This window comes from Marmota marmota, unplaced genomic scaffold (genome assembly GCF_001458135.2).
Source record: "Marmota marmota marmota unplaced genomic scaffold, marMar, whole genome shotgun sequence".
Lineage (NCBI taxonomy): Eukaryota > Metazoa > Chordata > Mammalia > Rodentia > Sciuridae > Marmota > Marmota marmota.
The window spans coordinates 21,413,971-21,430,415 of NW_026000019.1; the positions used below are offsets into that span (position 1 = coordinate 21,413,971).

Here is a 16,445-nt window from a genome sequence, read left to right on the forward strand (position 1 = left end):
GGAAGAGAGAAGAATTATGATAGACTCAGACTCCTAATTTGAACAGCCGAACAGATATGCTGCCCTTCAATGATAAAGAAAATTTAGAAATAGGAGAAAGTTTTGAGGAAAGTTTCGGGGTTTGAGATAGCATTGGAATATCTACCTAGTGACTCAAATGAGAAGACAGCGGTTTGACCTTCAGAAGAGACATCAAGCTAGATATAAATGTTTGGGAGACATCAGAACCAAGATGGTAAATGAAGCTTTGAGAAAGTATGAGATCACTCATGGAGAGTTTAAGGAGAAAAGGTAAAATAATTCAAAGGAGCAACAAGATTGAAGAGATGAGATCATTCTTTCCTGAAATCTGGCTTCAAATAGGAGGAGAGACAGGTTAGCTCTAGAGGAGAATTAGGGGTCTAAGGATATTTTGGAGTTTTATAAAACAGAATATAGAAATCTAATATATTAGGGAAGATTCCAATTAAAAGGGTGAGGATAAAGACATCTGAGAGAGAATAATTCATGGAGTTAGACTTAGAAGAAGCAGAAAGTGCTGGGATTCAAAGCTTGGGCTGTCTCAGCTTTAAGAAGAAGGGCTATTGCCTTCTCTTGGGGATAGGAGGAGCAGTAAGGTTGCCCATAAAGTTAGTTTGTAGCGTGGACACAAGTGAAGGATCTCCTCTATCACAGAGCCCATTCATTTTCATTCTTCGGTTCCAAGCTTAGCATATGTAGTATATACTTTAGGACTGTTTAACGAAATTAAATTATAGGTGGGTAAAAGGGAAAATCGGCTTGGAAACAGTCCTTAGGCCTAGAAAAGAGAGATTAGCAGGTATTTGAGGTTGTACCTTTTGTGGCTTTTGACAAGTTAACTAAATGTTTATGTCATACTGGTGGGACATTCATTGGGTAGGACATTCACTGAGTGCCACAGTAATAGAAAGGACAGCTGCCAGCCTGCGCTTCCAAGCAATAAGAGAAGAGTACTGTGATGGAAATCCTTTCAGACGATAAACTTTTACAGTAATTTCCTATTTAACCTTATTAACTATAAGTGGACCTTGAGAGTTGATGAATCAGCCTTTGGTTCATGTTTAAGTTCGTTTCACTTTAAGCATTACTTTTCTGTCAACTCCTGCATATCTCAGATTGTATTTGTTTTAGGTGAACTAAGCATATTAGCATCCATTTTTATGCAATCTTTTCTTGAATTCCCAAATTTGTTTAACTATGAAGCCCTGAAAAGTAGGAGTTGGTATTGTAGCTGAGACAAGGAAGCAGAGCTGGTGTGAAGGAGAGCCTCAGATTTTGATTGAGAAGGTCTATATGTGAACACTGCCACTAACCATATGAGTTCCCCAGCCTCCACCTGTATCATTTGTACCTTTTCTTTATTTTCTGCTCTGCTCATCTGGTAGGTATGGTTCTGGCTGACCCCTGAACAAGTCACAGTGTTGCACTTCTGCAGGGTGACCCCAGAAGTTGTTGTAATTGTGGATGGAGCAAGGCTGTGGGGCTAAAGTCCAGTGATATTTGTGGGCACTGGACAGGTGGAGGGCAAGGCTCATTATCAGAAATTTTATCACAGGCTTTAAAAGAGCTAGTGATGGGTTTCTGAATCTTTTCAAGGAAGATTATGAAATGTTTGTCTCCAAAAGAGTTTTAAAATAGCTGCTCCTTGTATCATGTAATCCACTGTTCACTGGAGAGCAGGGGACTAGATTAGCTCATCTCATGCCATTCTTTCTACCTTCTCAATTCCATGAAACTGGGTACATGCTATGTTTCTTTCCCCAAGCTCCAAGGTAGGCCTTTTCCCAGCAAGTTCTGGGTACTGAGGGGGAAGGTAGAAAGGGTTTATGGAGGAGCTAAAGAGCAGCTCAAAAATATTCAGACATGTGTTTGCCTGCATGTATTAAGGAATCTGATTTGCATCCATGAAAACACCCTTTAGTTTTGCTTAACTCTGAAGAAGCTGGAAGGGAGCTGAATAAAATCTCCAAACCGTTCAGGTAAAATAACTTAGGAGACTTGTTCTGGGCATCTGGCATTTAAAGCCATGTGATGCCAACAAATGGATTAACCAGGCCAGGGAGCCATGGTAACAAAATGTGGCACAGGGTGCAATAGTACTGCCAGTACTGTTGGGCTCATAGGAAGCCAGGAAGATGGGAGTAGCCAGTGGGACTTCCAGAAGGAACCAAGATGGAAGGTAGCAGCCAGACAGAGGTCAGTGGTGGAGTCAGACATGCTCAGGAGCCAATAAAGCTGAAGAATTCTGGACTTTTCTAGGAAGGGGAGGGTCTGGCTTGCTCTGTGGGAAAGTGGGAAATAAAGCTTTAGCCCCAGAGTTTGAAGAGCTGAGTCCTAGTCCCAGCAATGCCACCAAATTGCTGATTTACCTTGGGCAAACCATTTACTCCTCCCTCCCAGACTTCATGAACCATCTCTAAAATGAATATGGAACTACATGACCTCCATGGTCCTGTGCAGAGCTAACGTAAAGCAAATGAAAGAAAGCTTCAGGTATGGAGTAATATAAACCCCAGGAGTAGGAGTTCTTTCTCAGGAACAAGACAACAGTGCAGACAAGTGAGGGAAAGATAGGGCCTCTATATCAGAAATGATAGGTTACAGTTAACCATTGCTGCTGGAGCCAATCACCACAAATTTAGTGCCTTCAAAACAACACAGCTGGTTCACTCTCTTACAGTTACAATTCTGGAGGTCAGAAGTTCAAAATGGGTTTCATTGAGCTAAAATCCAGAGCTGTTTACTTCTGGAGGCTCTGGAGGAAAATCATTTCCTGGTCTTTTTCAATTACTTAAGCTGCCTTTGTATTCCTCCATCTTCCAAGTCAGCAGAGTGGCATCTTCTAACCTCCCATCTCTCTCCCTTTTGCCCCCAGCCTCCCTCATTTTGCAGAGGTTGGGACTAAACTGAAGCTTCTCACATGCCAGGCTATAAACTACCACTGAACTGCATCCCCAGCCCTAACCTTCTAAGATGCTCTTTCTCCCTCTTAAAAGAACCCTGTGACTACACTGGGCCCACACCATAGCCAGAAAAACTTCTTCCTCCCCAAATGCTTATCACATGTGCAGAGTCCCTTTTGCCATATAAAGTAGCATACTAAGATATCATAAGCATGAAAACATGGACCTCTCTGGGAGGGAGGGGACATTATTCTGCCTACCACATCCACCTAACAAAACAATCCCATAGTGTGTTCCATTTCAGAGAACAGCACTTTCATCCACCCAACTCCCCAAACCAAAACATCACCATCCACAGCAACTTGATCTCCCTCACCTTCCACCCTGCTCTAGCCCATCAAGTCCTGACAAGTTAATCCCCCAAAGGATCTCTCATGTCCCTTCCTTATCATCTCCACCACCATAACCTGAATGCACCTACAAACCTTTCTCAGGGAGTTCTCACACCGGTTTCTCCCAGATCATTCTCCACAAATGCAGCCAGAGATTATGGATATCTGGTCCATGTTGTATCTTGCTGCAAACTCTTTGACAGCCTCTGAACACTAGTAGGTCACGGCAAGTTCATACTGTTCTATACAGTAGTAACCACCACTACTGTCTAGAAGTCCTATAAGGCCCTGAATGAGCGGGCCAGGGATGCGGTCTTCACCTCACCTTCCACTTTGCTCTCTTACCTCCTAAGCTCTCTATGGCCTCCTGCCAGTTATCCAAATAGGCTGAGCTTTCTGGCATCTCAAGGCCTTTGCACATGCAAATCCCACTCCATAGAAAGACCCTGCCCATCTCTTGGCCTCTCTGCCCTTGGACTTCAGTTAGAGCATGACTTCCTCTGGAAAGTGTTTCCCAAACCTAACCCTCTCCCTGTGCAAGAGTGGACTAGATCCCCTTATCTAATACTTTTCAGGATACCCTGTACTATTCTGCCATAAGGCTTACTGCAGTTTATAATTACATATTTCTATAATCACTTGTTAAAATCTGTCTTTATACTGGGCATGGTGGTGCATGCCTATAATCCCAACAATTTGGAGGCTTAGGCCAGAGGATCACATGTTTGAGTACAGCTTTAATAATTTAGCAAGACCCTGTCTCAAAATAAAAACAATAAAAAGGGCTGGAGAAAATCTCAGTGGTTGAGTGCCCTTGGGTCCAGTTTCAGAATCTGTCTTTCCTACTATCTTACAAGTTCTTATAAAGGCAGGGAGTGTATCTTACTCTTCCTGTACCGCGGCAGTTCTGAAACCTGGAGGATGTGGACAATCAATATTTGTTGAATGAATGAATACAAAGTGGAGAGTGCAGGATGAAGAGGTAGTTTAAAGCTCAGCTAGATTTCTGTTTTAATGATGGCTTAGCCTCTCATTAATTGTGTAATATTGGGCAAGATATTTAAATTCTCCAAGGCTTAATTTCTTTACCTGTAAAATAAGAATTCTAATGTCTCTCTTAAAGATTTATTGTGAGGATTTAATGCAAGGGCCCAAGGTGCTTGACCGTCTGGGGGACTGTGGAGGCTGCATGATTAACCATCACTACTGCCAGTGAATGCTGGTGGGACTCCATGACTGCTATCACTTCCTTCTCCTACTTCTGCAATTTCTAATAGGCGGAAACCAATCCCATGAGGCTTTATAGATGACTTGATCCAGTCACTTGTCTGAAATGGGACTTCCTCTGCTTTCACTCTTCCCACCAGTTTATTCTCTACACAGCTAGCATGGACCTTTAAAACATGTCTGCCCATCTCTGTTACACAAAGCTCCAGTGACTTGCCATTTTATATAGAAGAAAATCCAAATTTCTTACCATAGCCATGGGGCCTTGCATGATCTGCACCTCACCTCCACCTACCTTGTCTCTTCTCATTCTTCCCAGGCTGTTTTTCTCATTGTTCTTTGGATACAATCAGAAATACACTTCTGATTTAGGAATTATGAACTTGCCTCAGGGCCAGAGAGCTGTGTGAATTAGGCCTCTGGGGTCTCCTACTTCAGAGAAATATAAAGTTACCACTACTTCACATCCCTGGTATAACTAAAAATGATCTTTCTTTTCTTAACCAAAGATAGCAGTCTTTCTGCACATATTGTGTGACACTACGTTGTGTACAATCAGAGAAATAAAAAGTTATGCCGCAATTGTATACAATAAATTTAAAAATGCATTCTGCTGTCATGTATACCTAATTAAAATAAATTAATTAATTTAAAAAATAGCAGTCTCTAAGGAAAGGCAGTGGATCAGAGTGGGACCTGGTCAGAAAGGTCTCCCCTGCTCTCTTGACTTGCTCTGGGTCCAGCCAAGGATTCCACACCCTGTTGTGACTATATGTAGTGTAGTAGGCCCTGTGCTGACAGGGCCTTCTAAATTCAAGAGAAGCACATTAGCTTCAGGACCAGGAGGAATGACAACAATTGCTTCTGGAGTTTCTCTACATGTTTTTCCCACTTGGCACCGCTGTCATTGATGATCCTGAAACACAAAATCTTGTTTCCATAGGACTTCTTGGACCTACTTTATATGCTGAAGTTGGAGACATCATGAAAGTTCACTTTAAGAATAAGGCAGACAAGCCCTTAAGCATCCATCCTCAAGGGGTCAAGTACAGTAAGTTCTCAGAAGGTAAGGGCAATGGCATATTCTTATGTCATTTCAAAATTTAGAACTGGTATTATTAACTTGTGTTATTCGGGAAATATTCTTTCCCACAAATGGTAACTATAAAAATTGTTGCCTTTATAAGTTTCAAAAATGCAAAAATAAATAAATAAACAAACAAACAAGCAAGCTCTGGAGTCATCTAGACCTTAGGTTTTCATTAATTCTTGCTCCTTAATAGTTGGGTGGGCAAATTACCTAATCTCTCTGAATTCCAAAATGTTTATCTTAAAATGGGAATGATAATAATATGTACATTAAGTGATGGTTTAAGGTAGGGGTCAACAAACTTCTGTAAAAAGGCAACTAGTAAATATGTTCAGCTTTGCAAGCCACAGATCTCTATTATAACTACTCAACTCGACATTTCGGTACAAAAGCAACCAGAAAGAATATATAAATGAACAAGCATGGCTGTTTGCCAATGAAACTTTATTTACCAAAATAGGTAGCCGACTGGGTTTGGCCATGAATTACTGACATAGTGACATAGGAATAACCTGACAAAGGGGGTGGCCTGGCACACAAATAACACACATAAGTGGTATTTGATGGTGGTGGCACTAGAAATAGTAGTATTTGAATTTTGGACAGAGTGGTTAGAAACATAAGCTTTGAAAGAAGACTTAGGTTCAGACTTCAGATTTTTCATATTTTACAATTCTCCCCCCCCCTCCATACATGATCCTACCTTCACACCTTCTTGGAGAAGAACTGAGTAGGTGAGTAGGAGAGTCCAAGAACTAGACTGTCAGGTGCAAATCTTGGCTTAAGACACTAATGCTGTGACTTTTGGAAAGTTACTTAAACTCTTTGTGTCTCATCTGTAAAATGAGGATAGGAATCATACTTATCTCATACATGTTTGTTGTCATGAAATCTTAGAACAATGACTAGCATGTTATAAGCAATCAATAAATATTCACTATGACAGTAAAAAAGGATTTTTCAAATTGTGTGCAAATAATTTAATACCTGATAATTTGTGAGTTAGGAAATGATTTTACACCTATTATTTTTTATGTAAAGTACTGTTAAATTTATTCTTACTAAAGTGTAATAGACCACAGGTTAATGAACTACCTTCCCCACAAACTAAATCTAAAACTAAGTCCTTGGCTTGAGGAAAAACAATGAAGCATTATCTGTGAAACTGCAGCCATCTTCAAAAGCTAATGTGGCAATACTGGGAAGGGCAATGTCCACAGGACTCTCTTCTAACTTCCTAAAATCACACAGTGGCATAATAAACAACCACTTAAACTACTCTGGAGGTCTTCAGATGACTGCTTGAGGAATTCAGCAGTGCAGAGCAGGAGAAAACCTCAAAATGTCAGTGTGTCCCTTGCAGGTTCTGATTCTAACAGGGGAAGAGGTACAAGTTGTGGACTTTGTTCCCCACTAGACTGTTTGCACAGCAAATGGACCTTGCAACATCAGTCCTCGCCTTTACCATTAATTTGCTTGTATATTCCACCCCCCAGACCACAGTCTCTTACGAAAAATTACTTGAAATGTCTCAGCACTTCCACTGTACCAGATTACTGGCACTATTAGTTCCTTTGGTGCCATGAATCTCGGAGAGCCAAGTGTGGATGGGTGGAGAAAGTAAACTTTGTCTTGGAAATGAGATGCAAATCTAGTAAGTAGCCCCCTCATGGTACAAGACAAGCTTTTGTTCATTTTACGAGGCCCTCTGTGATGAAATAAGGCCTCCCCCTCTTCATGTCTCACACACCCTCACCTGTAGCCTTCCTCTGAGTTTTGAGACTTTTTTCTCAGAAGTGGGACAAACTAACCATGTGCTGTGACAACTACATGGAAACCCCAATTCCTCTATCTCAGAGGAGAACATATGAGAGATGGATGGCGGGGGATCAAGACAGTGGGATAGGTTTGAGAAACCACAACAGTCCACAGGTCTAGAATGGGAACCCTTTCTGGCAGAAGAGACGACTTGTGGTTCATAATAATGCTTCCTTTAGAAATACATTTAATATGCTTTTAAATTAAGAAATAAAACATCGTAACTGTACCTGATCATTTGCAACTTTTCTATCACTAATAGAGTTTCAATTTGAGGCTAAAATTTCAGAAACTATATGAAACATGCACTGAAGGTGCATGGTATGGTAAAACTCATACCCTTGAGCACATTTTGTTGTTCAGTATGTTTCAAAGTTGTGTTGATCATTACCTTTAGAACATTTGTTTCATATTAAATCTTAATATTATTCTTTCATTTAATTTATATTGATATATTTTAAATGTGTGAGTTGCCTTATTAGTATTGTACCACAAAATTAGTTTGATAATATTTAGATATCTCTTGGTAACCCAACTCTTAAATTTAAACTCAATTTAAAAAAAAAAATCCCCACTAGAGATTGTTCCTTGCATCTAAGTGTTACTAAATTCTATATGGAAACTTAATCTTCTAGGCTTTTCTAAAATATTTCAATGCTGGACATAATGAACATAATGTAGTGATTATATTTTTATTTTTCACCTAAATTTTAATTTTAGTATTATGTAGCTATTTCCTTGAAAATACGATAAAACTTGAAACAAACTGCTGACTAGTATAAAAATTCTCAAAAATGTGAATTTCCCCTCAATAAAGGCTTGCATGCCTCGTGCAATGGAATCAGGCTCTTTGCAAAACAGTATTTTAATTGCCCATTGCCTAAGTCATAGCTTCTAAAAGAGTGCTCTGAGTCTTTGAATGCACTGAACCATTCACAAAGTTTATTAAATGGAGAGGAAGGAGTTGTTCACAAAAATAAGTAAAGAGACAACTTAATGAATGAGCACCCTAATGGGCAACCAAAAAGGCTTTTTGGGATTTCATTTCCCCAAGCTTGTATGCACCATTTTACATTTTAAAAAAATGCTGAGAGCCTTTTGGCAAAATAATTAGTACACGTGATAAGAGCAAACAAATTTCAAAGCTGAATATGGACTGAGCAGGAAGCGAACAGAACTGAGTAGATATGAAACCAAGGACTACCCTCATGCAAAGAATTTATTCTAGCCCGAGACTGAATAAGGACTTTTTGTGCTCTCACACAATAGCTGTTCCTGCCCATTTTTCTTCTTTAGTCTTCACTTTTTCTTTCAATTCACAAAAAATGCATTTCAAAAATGTTCCCTATAAATAGCTGTTTTTATTTCACACTTAATACTATGTAGGTTATAAATAAAAAATAAAAAAGCCTCTTTATTCTAAAGGCAAAATAATTTGAAGAGAAAAAACAAAAGCACTGATAAAATTTTCCCCAAACTGTCTCATTAGTAGTCCTCACTACTTGCTTACAGAATATCACCCATCTGCAAATCTGTTGGTCACCAATCATTCCATAATTCACCTTTAAAAATTAATTAAATTCATGCATCTGAAATTTTTCTTACATTTAACTGATATGAATGTGAAATTCTGAGTAATTTACTTTGCTCAATTATATGGGTATTAATTTCTAAGATTATAATAACCTTTTCAAAATCTATATGTATATCAAAATATCATACTGTACACATTAAAAAATTTTGAAACCCAATATGTGTTTAAATAAACCTGCTGTGAACCACTGACCATTCACAAACAAGGTATCATAAAAAACTCGGTCATACTGCCGTACCTAGCACAAGTGCTCTGGGGCTTGAGGTAATTCCTAAATGTTTACATTGCTTGGTTCTCATTCAAACAGTGGTGTCTAATTGTAGCCTCTGCACTGGGGAGCCATACAAGAAATCTGGGGATAAGGCCCATCACAATTAGGCCACCAACACACACCCTCCTATTACCAGGCTGAGCCTGGGCACCTAGCTGTGGGCCCAAGGCAGCAGATGATGGTGTCATCATTGAGCTGAACCAGCGTACTGAGGACTGGTTAGGAAGTGGGGACTGTGTGGTGTTTCCCCTTTGCTTTGACCTGTACTCATCTTGCTGTAGGATATGAGTAGTCACACCCCGGGCGCTAGTTTTTATCACCTTTAGAATAGATGCCTCACTGCAGTGGAACAGATGTTTGTGTCTCCCCCAAATTCATATTGAAATCCTAAACCCCAGCGTGGTGGTTGAGGGGCTTGGCCTCTAGGAGGTGCTTAAGTCACAAGGGTGGCCCCTCAGGACCTTACAAAAGGAACCCCAAGAACCGTTCTCCTGCCCTTTCCTGCTGGTGAGGATACGAAGAGAAAGCAGTCTGCCACCTGGAAGAGACCACCACCAGAGCCCCAATGAGCTCAATGCTGCCCTCAGGCCTCCAGCCTCCAGAAACATGGGAAGTGTGCTGTTTAGATGGACTCAGCCCAGGGTTCCTCTTCATATCAGCCTAAGGAAAGCAATCACCAATTTCACTCTTTCTCACATGTATTAAGAGAACTAAGAACACTTAAGATATTTATCTTATCCAAAATAAAACATAGAGAAATAGGCTGTATAAATTATAAAGCAACTGGGAGAGAAAATACTTGGCTAAAATACAAAAGCATATTGCCACAGGCTGTCAGAGTAATAATTAGGGGTTGGTCATCTTATATATATTTTTCAGTCCTCGTAATCCATCAAAAATAATTATCATTCCTATTATATCCAGGAAAAGGATCATGTTATCTTAAATTCTGAATAAGAAAGAAAAAGCTAAAATAGGGCATTAAGAAACTTTCTAAGCTTCACATAGTTGACAAAAGGTACAATCTCTGACCCCACAGCTCACATGCTTCTCACACAACCTAGGAGAAAGTATTGTTAATCATATAATCTCATGAATATTTAATTACAAATTGTGATGAGTGCTATTTTTAAAAGCTGTAGCACAACCAAAGATCAAAGAAGGGGGAGCTTATATTTCATCACATGTGAAAAGGATGAGTGCCCATTTTTTCAGAGGAAGAAAGGTAAATTATCTCTCACCCGACAAAAAAAAAATATCATATTGTATCCTTTAGAGAGCTTGTGAATGCAATGGAAAGAAGGCTACTTTCTGGCATAGGAATGCCCCAAGATGTTTAAAAAGTTAGAAGGGTGCAAGCTTTGTGTTCGGACACATCATTTTTTTTTTAAGTTCCATAAGGCCAAGAAGCATTGAGTCAGGGCTGGCCTGACTGACCACTGTGCAGCTCCACCCCAGCCACCTCAGGCCAATTAGTGCATAGTCTGACCTCAGAGGGCAGCTCTCCTTATCAGTCTGTTTTTGCCCTGCTACAAAACCTCTTTTGTAACTTTTCAGAGATAAAGCTCCCTGTTTATCAGTAGAAAGTCTTCTTCACCTACTCTTTTATTTTTTTAAGGCTGAAATGTTATAACTCACAGGAAGTTACGTAAGCTTCTATCATTTCTCAGCTCCTGATAATTTTAACACTTAAATCCTATTTATCTTCAGAATGAAAGTTCAGCTTATGGTAAATATGGGTTATCAGTCACTGCCAAACTGTCTTTCAGGGGTGGGAGGGAGCAACAGAGTCCAGTGTTCAGCTTACACTCTAGCACAAGGGTCACAGGCTCGGATGTCCAGAGTGGCCAGGTGGGAAATTCAAAAGAACATGGGTTCAGTAGATACGGGCAATCAGAAAGTAGGAGAGCACAGCCCAGACACCAGTCCAGCCAAAGTCTATGCAGGAGTTTGAGCCTATGTTACCAGATCTTCAGGATTTGGTTTTTTTTTTTTGTTTCTTAATCTTGACATTGAATTTCTTGTGGCTTATTTCTTGTTATAACACTGCAGCGATTTGGTGAGATAGTCCCATTATATCAAGTACGATTGTTGCATTGTGGGGTAGAAGCACCAATTATAGCAAGTCATTCCTGAGCCATTACCCTCAAAATCTTTTGGTGTTATTTCTTAGTGTTAGTGCAGATATCATTTAAAAAAGTCATTTTAACAATATATCCCTCTTTTTTGATGAAATTTTATTCTAGCTGTTTTTGACTCTTTGACATTTTATTTTAGAATGTTTTTAGTTGTAGTAGATGGACACATATCTTTATTTGTTTATTTATTTTTATGTGGTGCTCAGGATGGAACCCAGGGTCTCACATCTGCAAGGCAAGCGCTCTAGCACTGGGCTACAGGCCCATCCCCATGGCTCTTTGACTTTGTATCTATAATTTTTACATAATTGTATTAGCACATTATAGTTATACATGATATTGGAGGTCATTTGACATAATCATACATGCATGGAATATAATTTGCTCCATTGTAGTCCCCAGCACTTCTCTCTCTCTCTCTCCTCCCTCATGGGTCTTCCCCTACCTCTCCAATGGTTTTCCTTATATTTATTTATAATTTTTTAATTGATGTTCTGTAGATATATATAAAAGTGAATTTCACTGTAATATATTTGTGTATGTACACAGCACAGTTAGATCAATTTCATTCCACTGTTCTTCCCTATATCTATCCTTCCTCCCTCCTTCTCTACCTCCTTCCTCTATTCCACTGATCTCCCTTCCATTTTCATGGAATTTCACCCCCCTACACACACTTTTTCCCATATTTTGCTCTGTCTTCCACATGTGAGAGAAAACATTTGACCTTTAACTTTCTAAAGTTGGCTGGAAATCAGCATAATGATCTCCAGTTCTATCCATTTGCCAGCAAATGGATAATAATAATAATTTAATTCTTCTTTATGGCTACATAAAATGTCATTGTGTGTACATACCACATTTGCTTTCTTAAAATTTTTTGTTTTGTTTTGTTTTAGTACAGGGGATTGAACCCAGGGGGTCTCAACCACTGAGTCACATCCCCAGCCCTTTTAAAAACATTTTGTTGTTTTTAAATTTTGAGGCAGGATCTCTTTAAGTTGCTTAGGACCTCACTGAGTTGGTGAGGCTGGTTTTAAATTCATGATCCTTCTGCCTCAGCCCTCTGAGTTGCTGGAATTACAGGTATGTGCCACCGCATCCAGTCCACATTTTCTTTATTCATTCATCTGTTGACAGGTACCTGGGTTGGTTTGAAACTTGGCTACTGTGAATTGTGCTGCTATAAACACTGATGTGCCTGTACCAGTCTAGTATGCTGATTTTAGTTCTTTTGGATAAATACCACAGAATGGGATAGCTGGGTCATATGGTAATTCTATTCCTAGTATTTTGAGGAATCTCCATTTGTTTTTCAGAATGGTTATAATAATTTGCAGTCCCACCAACAAAGTATAAGTGTACCTTTTCCCCCACATCCCCAACAGCATTTATTATTGTTTGCATTCTTAATGATTGCTGTTCTAACTGCATTTCCCTGATTGCTAGGGATGTTGAACATTTTTCATACACTTGTTGGACCATTTATGTTTATTCTTTTGAAAAATGTCTGTTCAGTTCTTTCACCCATTTATTGAGCTATTTGATTTTGTTCGGTGTTAAGTGTTTTGGGATCATTATATATTCTGGATATTGATCCCCTGTCAGAGGAGTAGCTGGCAAAGATTTTCTCCTATTCTGCAGGCTCTCTCTTTATGCTCTTGTTTCCTTTGCTGTGCAGAAGCCTTTTAATGTCATGCCACCCCACTTATTGATTCATGGTTTCATTTATTGAGTTTTGGGGGTCTAATTAAGGAAGTCTGTCATATGCTAATATGTTGGAGTGTTGACATGTTTTCATCTAATAGTTGCAAAGTTTCTGGTCTGATTCCTAAGTGTTTCATCAATTTTGAGTTGACTTTTATGCAAGGTAGAAGATGGGGACCTGTCCCATTCTTCTACATATGTAAATCCAGTTTTCCCAGGACTATTTGTTTAAAAGGCTATCTTTTCTCCAACATGTTTTTGGCATCTTTGTCAAGTATCAGATGCCTGTATATATGTGTTTTTCTCTGTATCTTTTATTCTATTCCTTTGGTCTTCGTGTTTCTCTTGATGTCAATATCATGTTGCTTTTATTACTATACCTCTGGTATAATTTGAGATCAGGAATTGTGGGGCCACCAGCTTTCTCTTCTTTCTTAGTATTCCTTGGCTATTCTGGGTCTTTTCATCTTCTATCTGAACTTTAGGACCGATTTTAAGTTCTGTGAAGAATGTCATTGCTATTTTGATGAGGATTGTATTGAATCTGTACATTGTTTTTGGCATTATGGCATTTTAACCATATTAATTATTCCTAACCAAGAACATGGGAGTTCTTTTAATCTTCTACAGTCTTCTTCAATTTCTTTCTTCTGTGTTCTACAATTTTCATTATAGAGGTCTTTCATCTCCTTGGTCAGAATTTATTCCCAAGAATTTTTTGAGGTTATTTTGAATAGGATAGTTTCCAGTTTTCTTTCTCAGCAGATTCATTATTAGGATATGGGAAAGCTATCAATTTATGATTTGTGTACATTAATCTTGTATCCTGCTAATTTTCTGAATTTGTTTATCAGCTCTGAAAGTCTTCTGGTAGAGTTTCTTGGGTCTTCTAGATATATAATCACATTTTCAGCAAACAGAGATAATTTGACTTCTTCTTTTTCTATTTGTATCCCTTTAATTTCCTATTCTTGCTTGATTAGTCTAGATAGAGTTTCAAGGACCATGATAACTAGGAGTGGTGAGAGTGGGCATCTTGTCTTGTTTCTGATTTTAGAGAAAATGCTTTCAATTTTTCTTTTCAATATGACACTGAGCTTGGGTTTGTTTATATCGATTTAACATGTTAAATTCCTTCTGTCTCTAGTATTCCTTCTTTCTCTAGCGTTTTTGACATGAATGGGAGCTGGATTTTGTCAATGGCTTTTTCTGTATCTATGGAGATGATCATGTGATTCTGTCCTTAATTATTTTTATGTGGTGAATTATATTTATTAATTTGCATTCCTTGGATAAAATCCACTTGATCATAATTTTTGAATGCAGTTTTCCAATATTTAATAAAGGATATTTGTATATATGTTCATCAGGGATACTGGTCTGTAGTTTTCTTTCCTTGACATGTTTTTGTCTGATTTTGGTATCAAGGTGATACTGGCTTCATAGAATGTATTTGGGAGTGTTTCCTTCCTTTCTATTTTATGTAATAATTTGAGGAGATTCTGTTTTTAAAAGAGAAACAAGGAATCCAGAGTCTAATATGATTATCTCCAAATTTTTACTGTTGGCATTTAATCTGCTTTAATACCATGAAATCCTAGCAAAACACATCCATGAGCTGTGACGGGGCTCTAACCCACAGGATCTTAAATCTTCAGAGTTCAATAAATACGCATGAAGCATTCTCTCCATGCTTCTCCATGCACTGTGGAAGGTATAGAGATACTAGGACAAATACAAACCAGCAATATTCCTTGAGGAGCTTACACTCTGGCAATCAAAATGTATAGAATAAAAATACCTTAAAAATAATTATAATCTTGAAGGAAAATTAAATTATCACATAATATCACAAATATTTAATTACAAATTATGACAAATGCTATAAAACAAAAACATGCAGCAGAGTCAGAGATAAGGGAAGGAGTAACCTAACATTTATCCCAAGGAAGAAAAAGAAGATGAGCACTGGAAGCAGAAGAGGCAGCATGTGCAAGAACCCTGGGTCCTTGCAGATGGGGGACTGACAGGGAGCCTGAGTGACCATGGCACAGTGAACAGTGGAAGGAATCACATATGACAAGGCTGGAGAGAGAAGTGGGGTAGACTTGCACATGGACTTGCACATGGTAGAAATTCGTGCAGAAGTGATGAAGATTCAGCTACTCGGCTCTGCCATCACAGGGCTTCCACGCTGGAGTCACATAGCACAGCGATGCAGATCACCTTGGGGCCGGTATGCTGACCACAGCACTGTGTGCCCTGGTTCCCATATCCACCAAAAGGGCCCAAACATAGGCTGACACTGTGGAAACTCTCACAGAGTTGTAAGGGGAACAGACTCTCTGAGGTGGGGGTCGGGGGAGGTACAGCTACACAGAGAGTGGACAGTGCTGCAGCACAGATGTTTAAGATGGCTGTAATGAGTCTTCTCCATGTTTCAGATAGAGAAAAGGATGAGCAGATCAGAGAGAGACAGAAGATAGAAAGATACTTATCTAGAACTTTCATAGCTGCATAGATGAGGTTACCAACACATTAGACACTATGGAGGGGAATGTTCAGGAGCATTAATACATAGCAGTAGAAACTATTCAAGATGAAACACAGAGATAAGAAAGAGAACAAAATGAACAGGGCATCTTTGAACTGTGGAATGATACCATGTAATCTAACATACCTAACTAGGTCCCAGACGTGGTGGAGACAGGAAAAGAATTTGAAGAAATAACAGCTGAAAACTTTACAAATGTGAAAAGGACTACAAATCTGCAGATTTAAAGAGCCTTAACAAAACCATGGAAGGGAACATGAAGAAAACCACACCAAAGTGCATCACAGCCACGTTGCCAAAAACTAGGGCCAAAGAGAAAATGGTCAAAGTGCTAGGAAAAAAAGGACACAAGGAGATCTGTCCATGTCAAGCAAAAAGATTCTCTCAAAATGAAGGCAAAGTAAAGACTGACTTGGACATACAAAAGCAGAGATCATTTCTCACTAGCAAACCAGAAAAAAAAGTTAAAGGAATTTCTTTAGTGATAGAAACATTGTCTGAGTGGGATATTCAGACTCACAGAGGGTGCCGCAGTCTGGCTGGGCACAAATCACGAGCCACTCAAGCAGGAACGAACTTTATTTCCAAACTCCACCAGCACACTCCACACATGCTCCCCGGGTACCTCTGCCAGACGCCACCCACCACCCACGCGGCTCCTCCAGGCACACACCACACCAACCGGAAATCCCTCCTCCTGACCTTCCCCAAACAACACGAACCCTCCAGG

General features: G+C 39.3%; 1 protein-coding gene across 2 annotated transcripts in view; it reads left to right on the forward strand.

The window, feature by feature from the left end:
- F5 (coagulation factor V) overlaps window positions 1–16,445 on the forward strand; it is a 69,084-nt gene that overhangs the window by 4,894 nt on the left and 47,745 nt on the right. For both annotated transcript variants that reach the window (XM_048810065.1, XM_015491858.2), the window contains exon 3: window positions 5,487–5,609. In XM_048810065.1, the coding sequence (XP_048666022.1) occupies window positions 5,487–5,609 (123 nt within the window). The remainder of the gene's footprint in view (window positions 1–5,486; window positions 5,610–16,445) is intronic.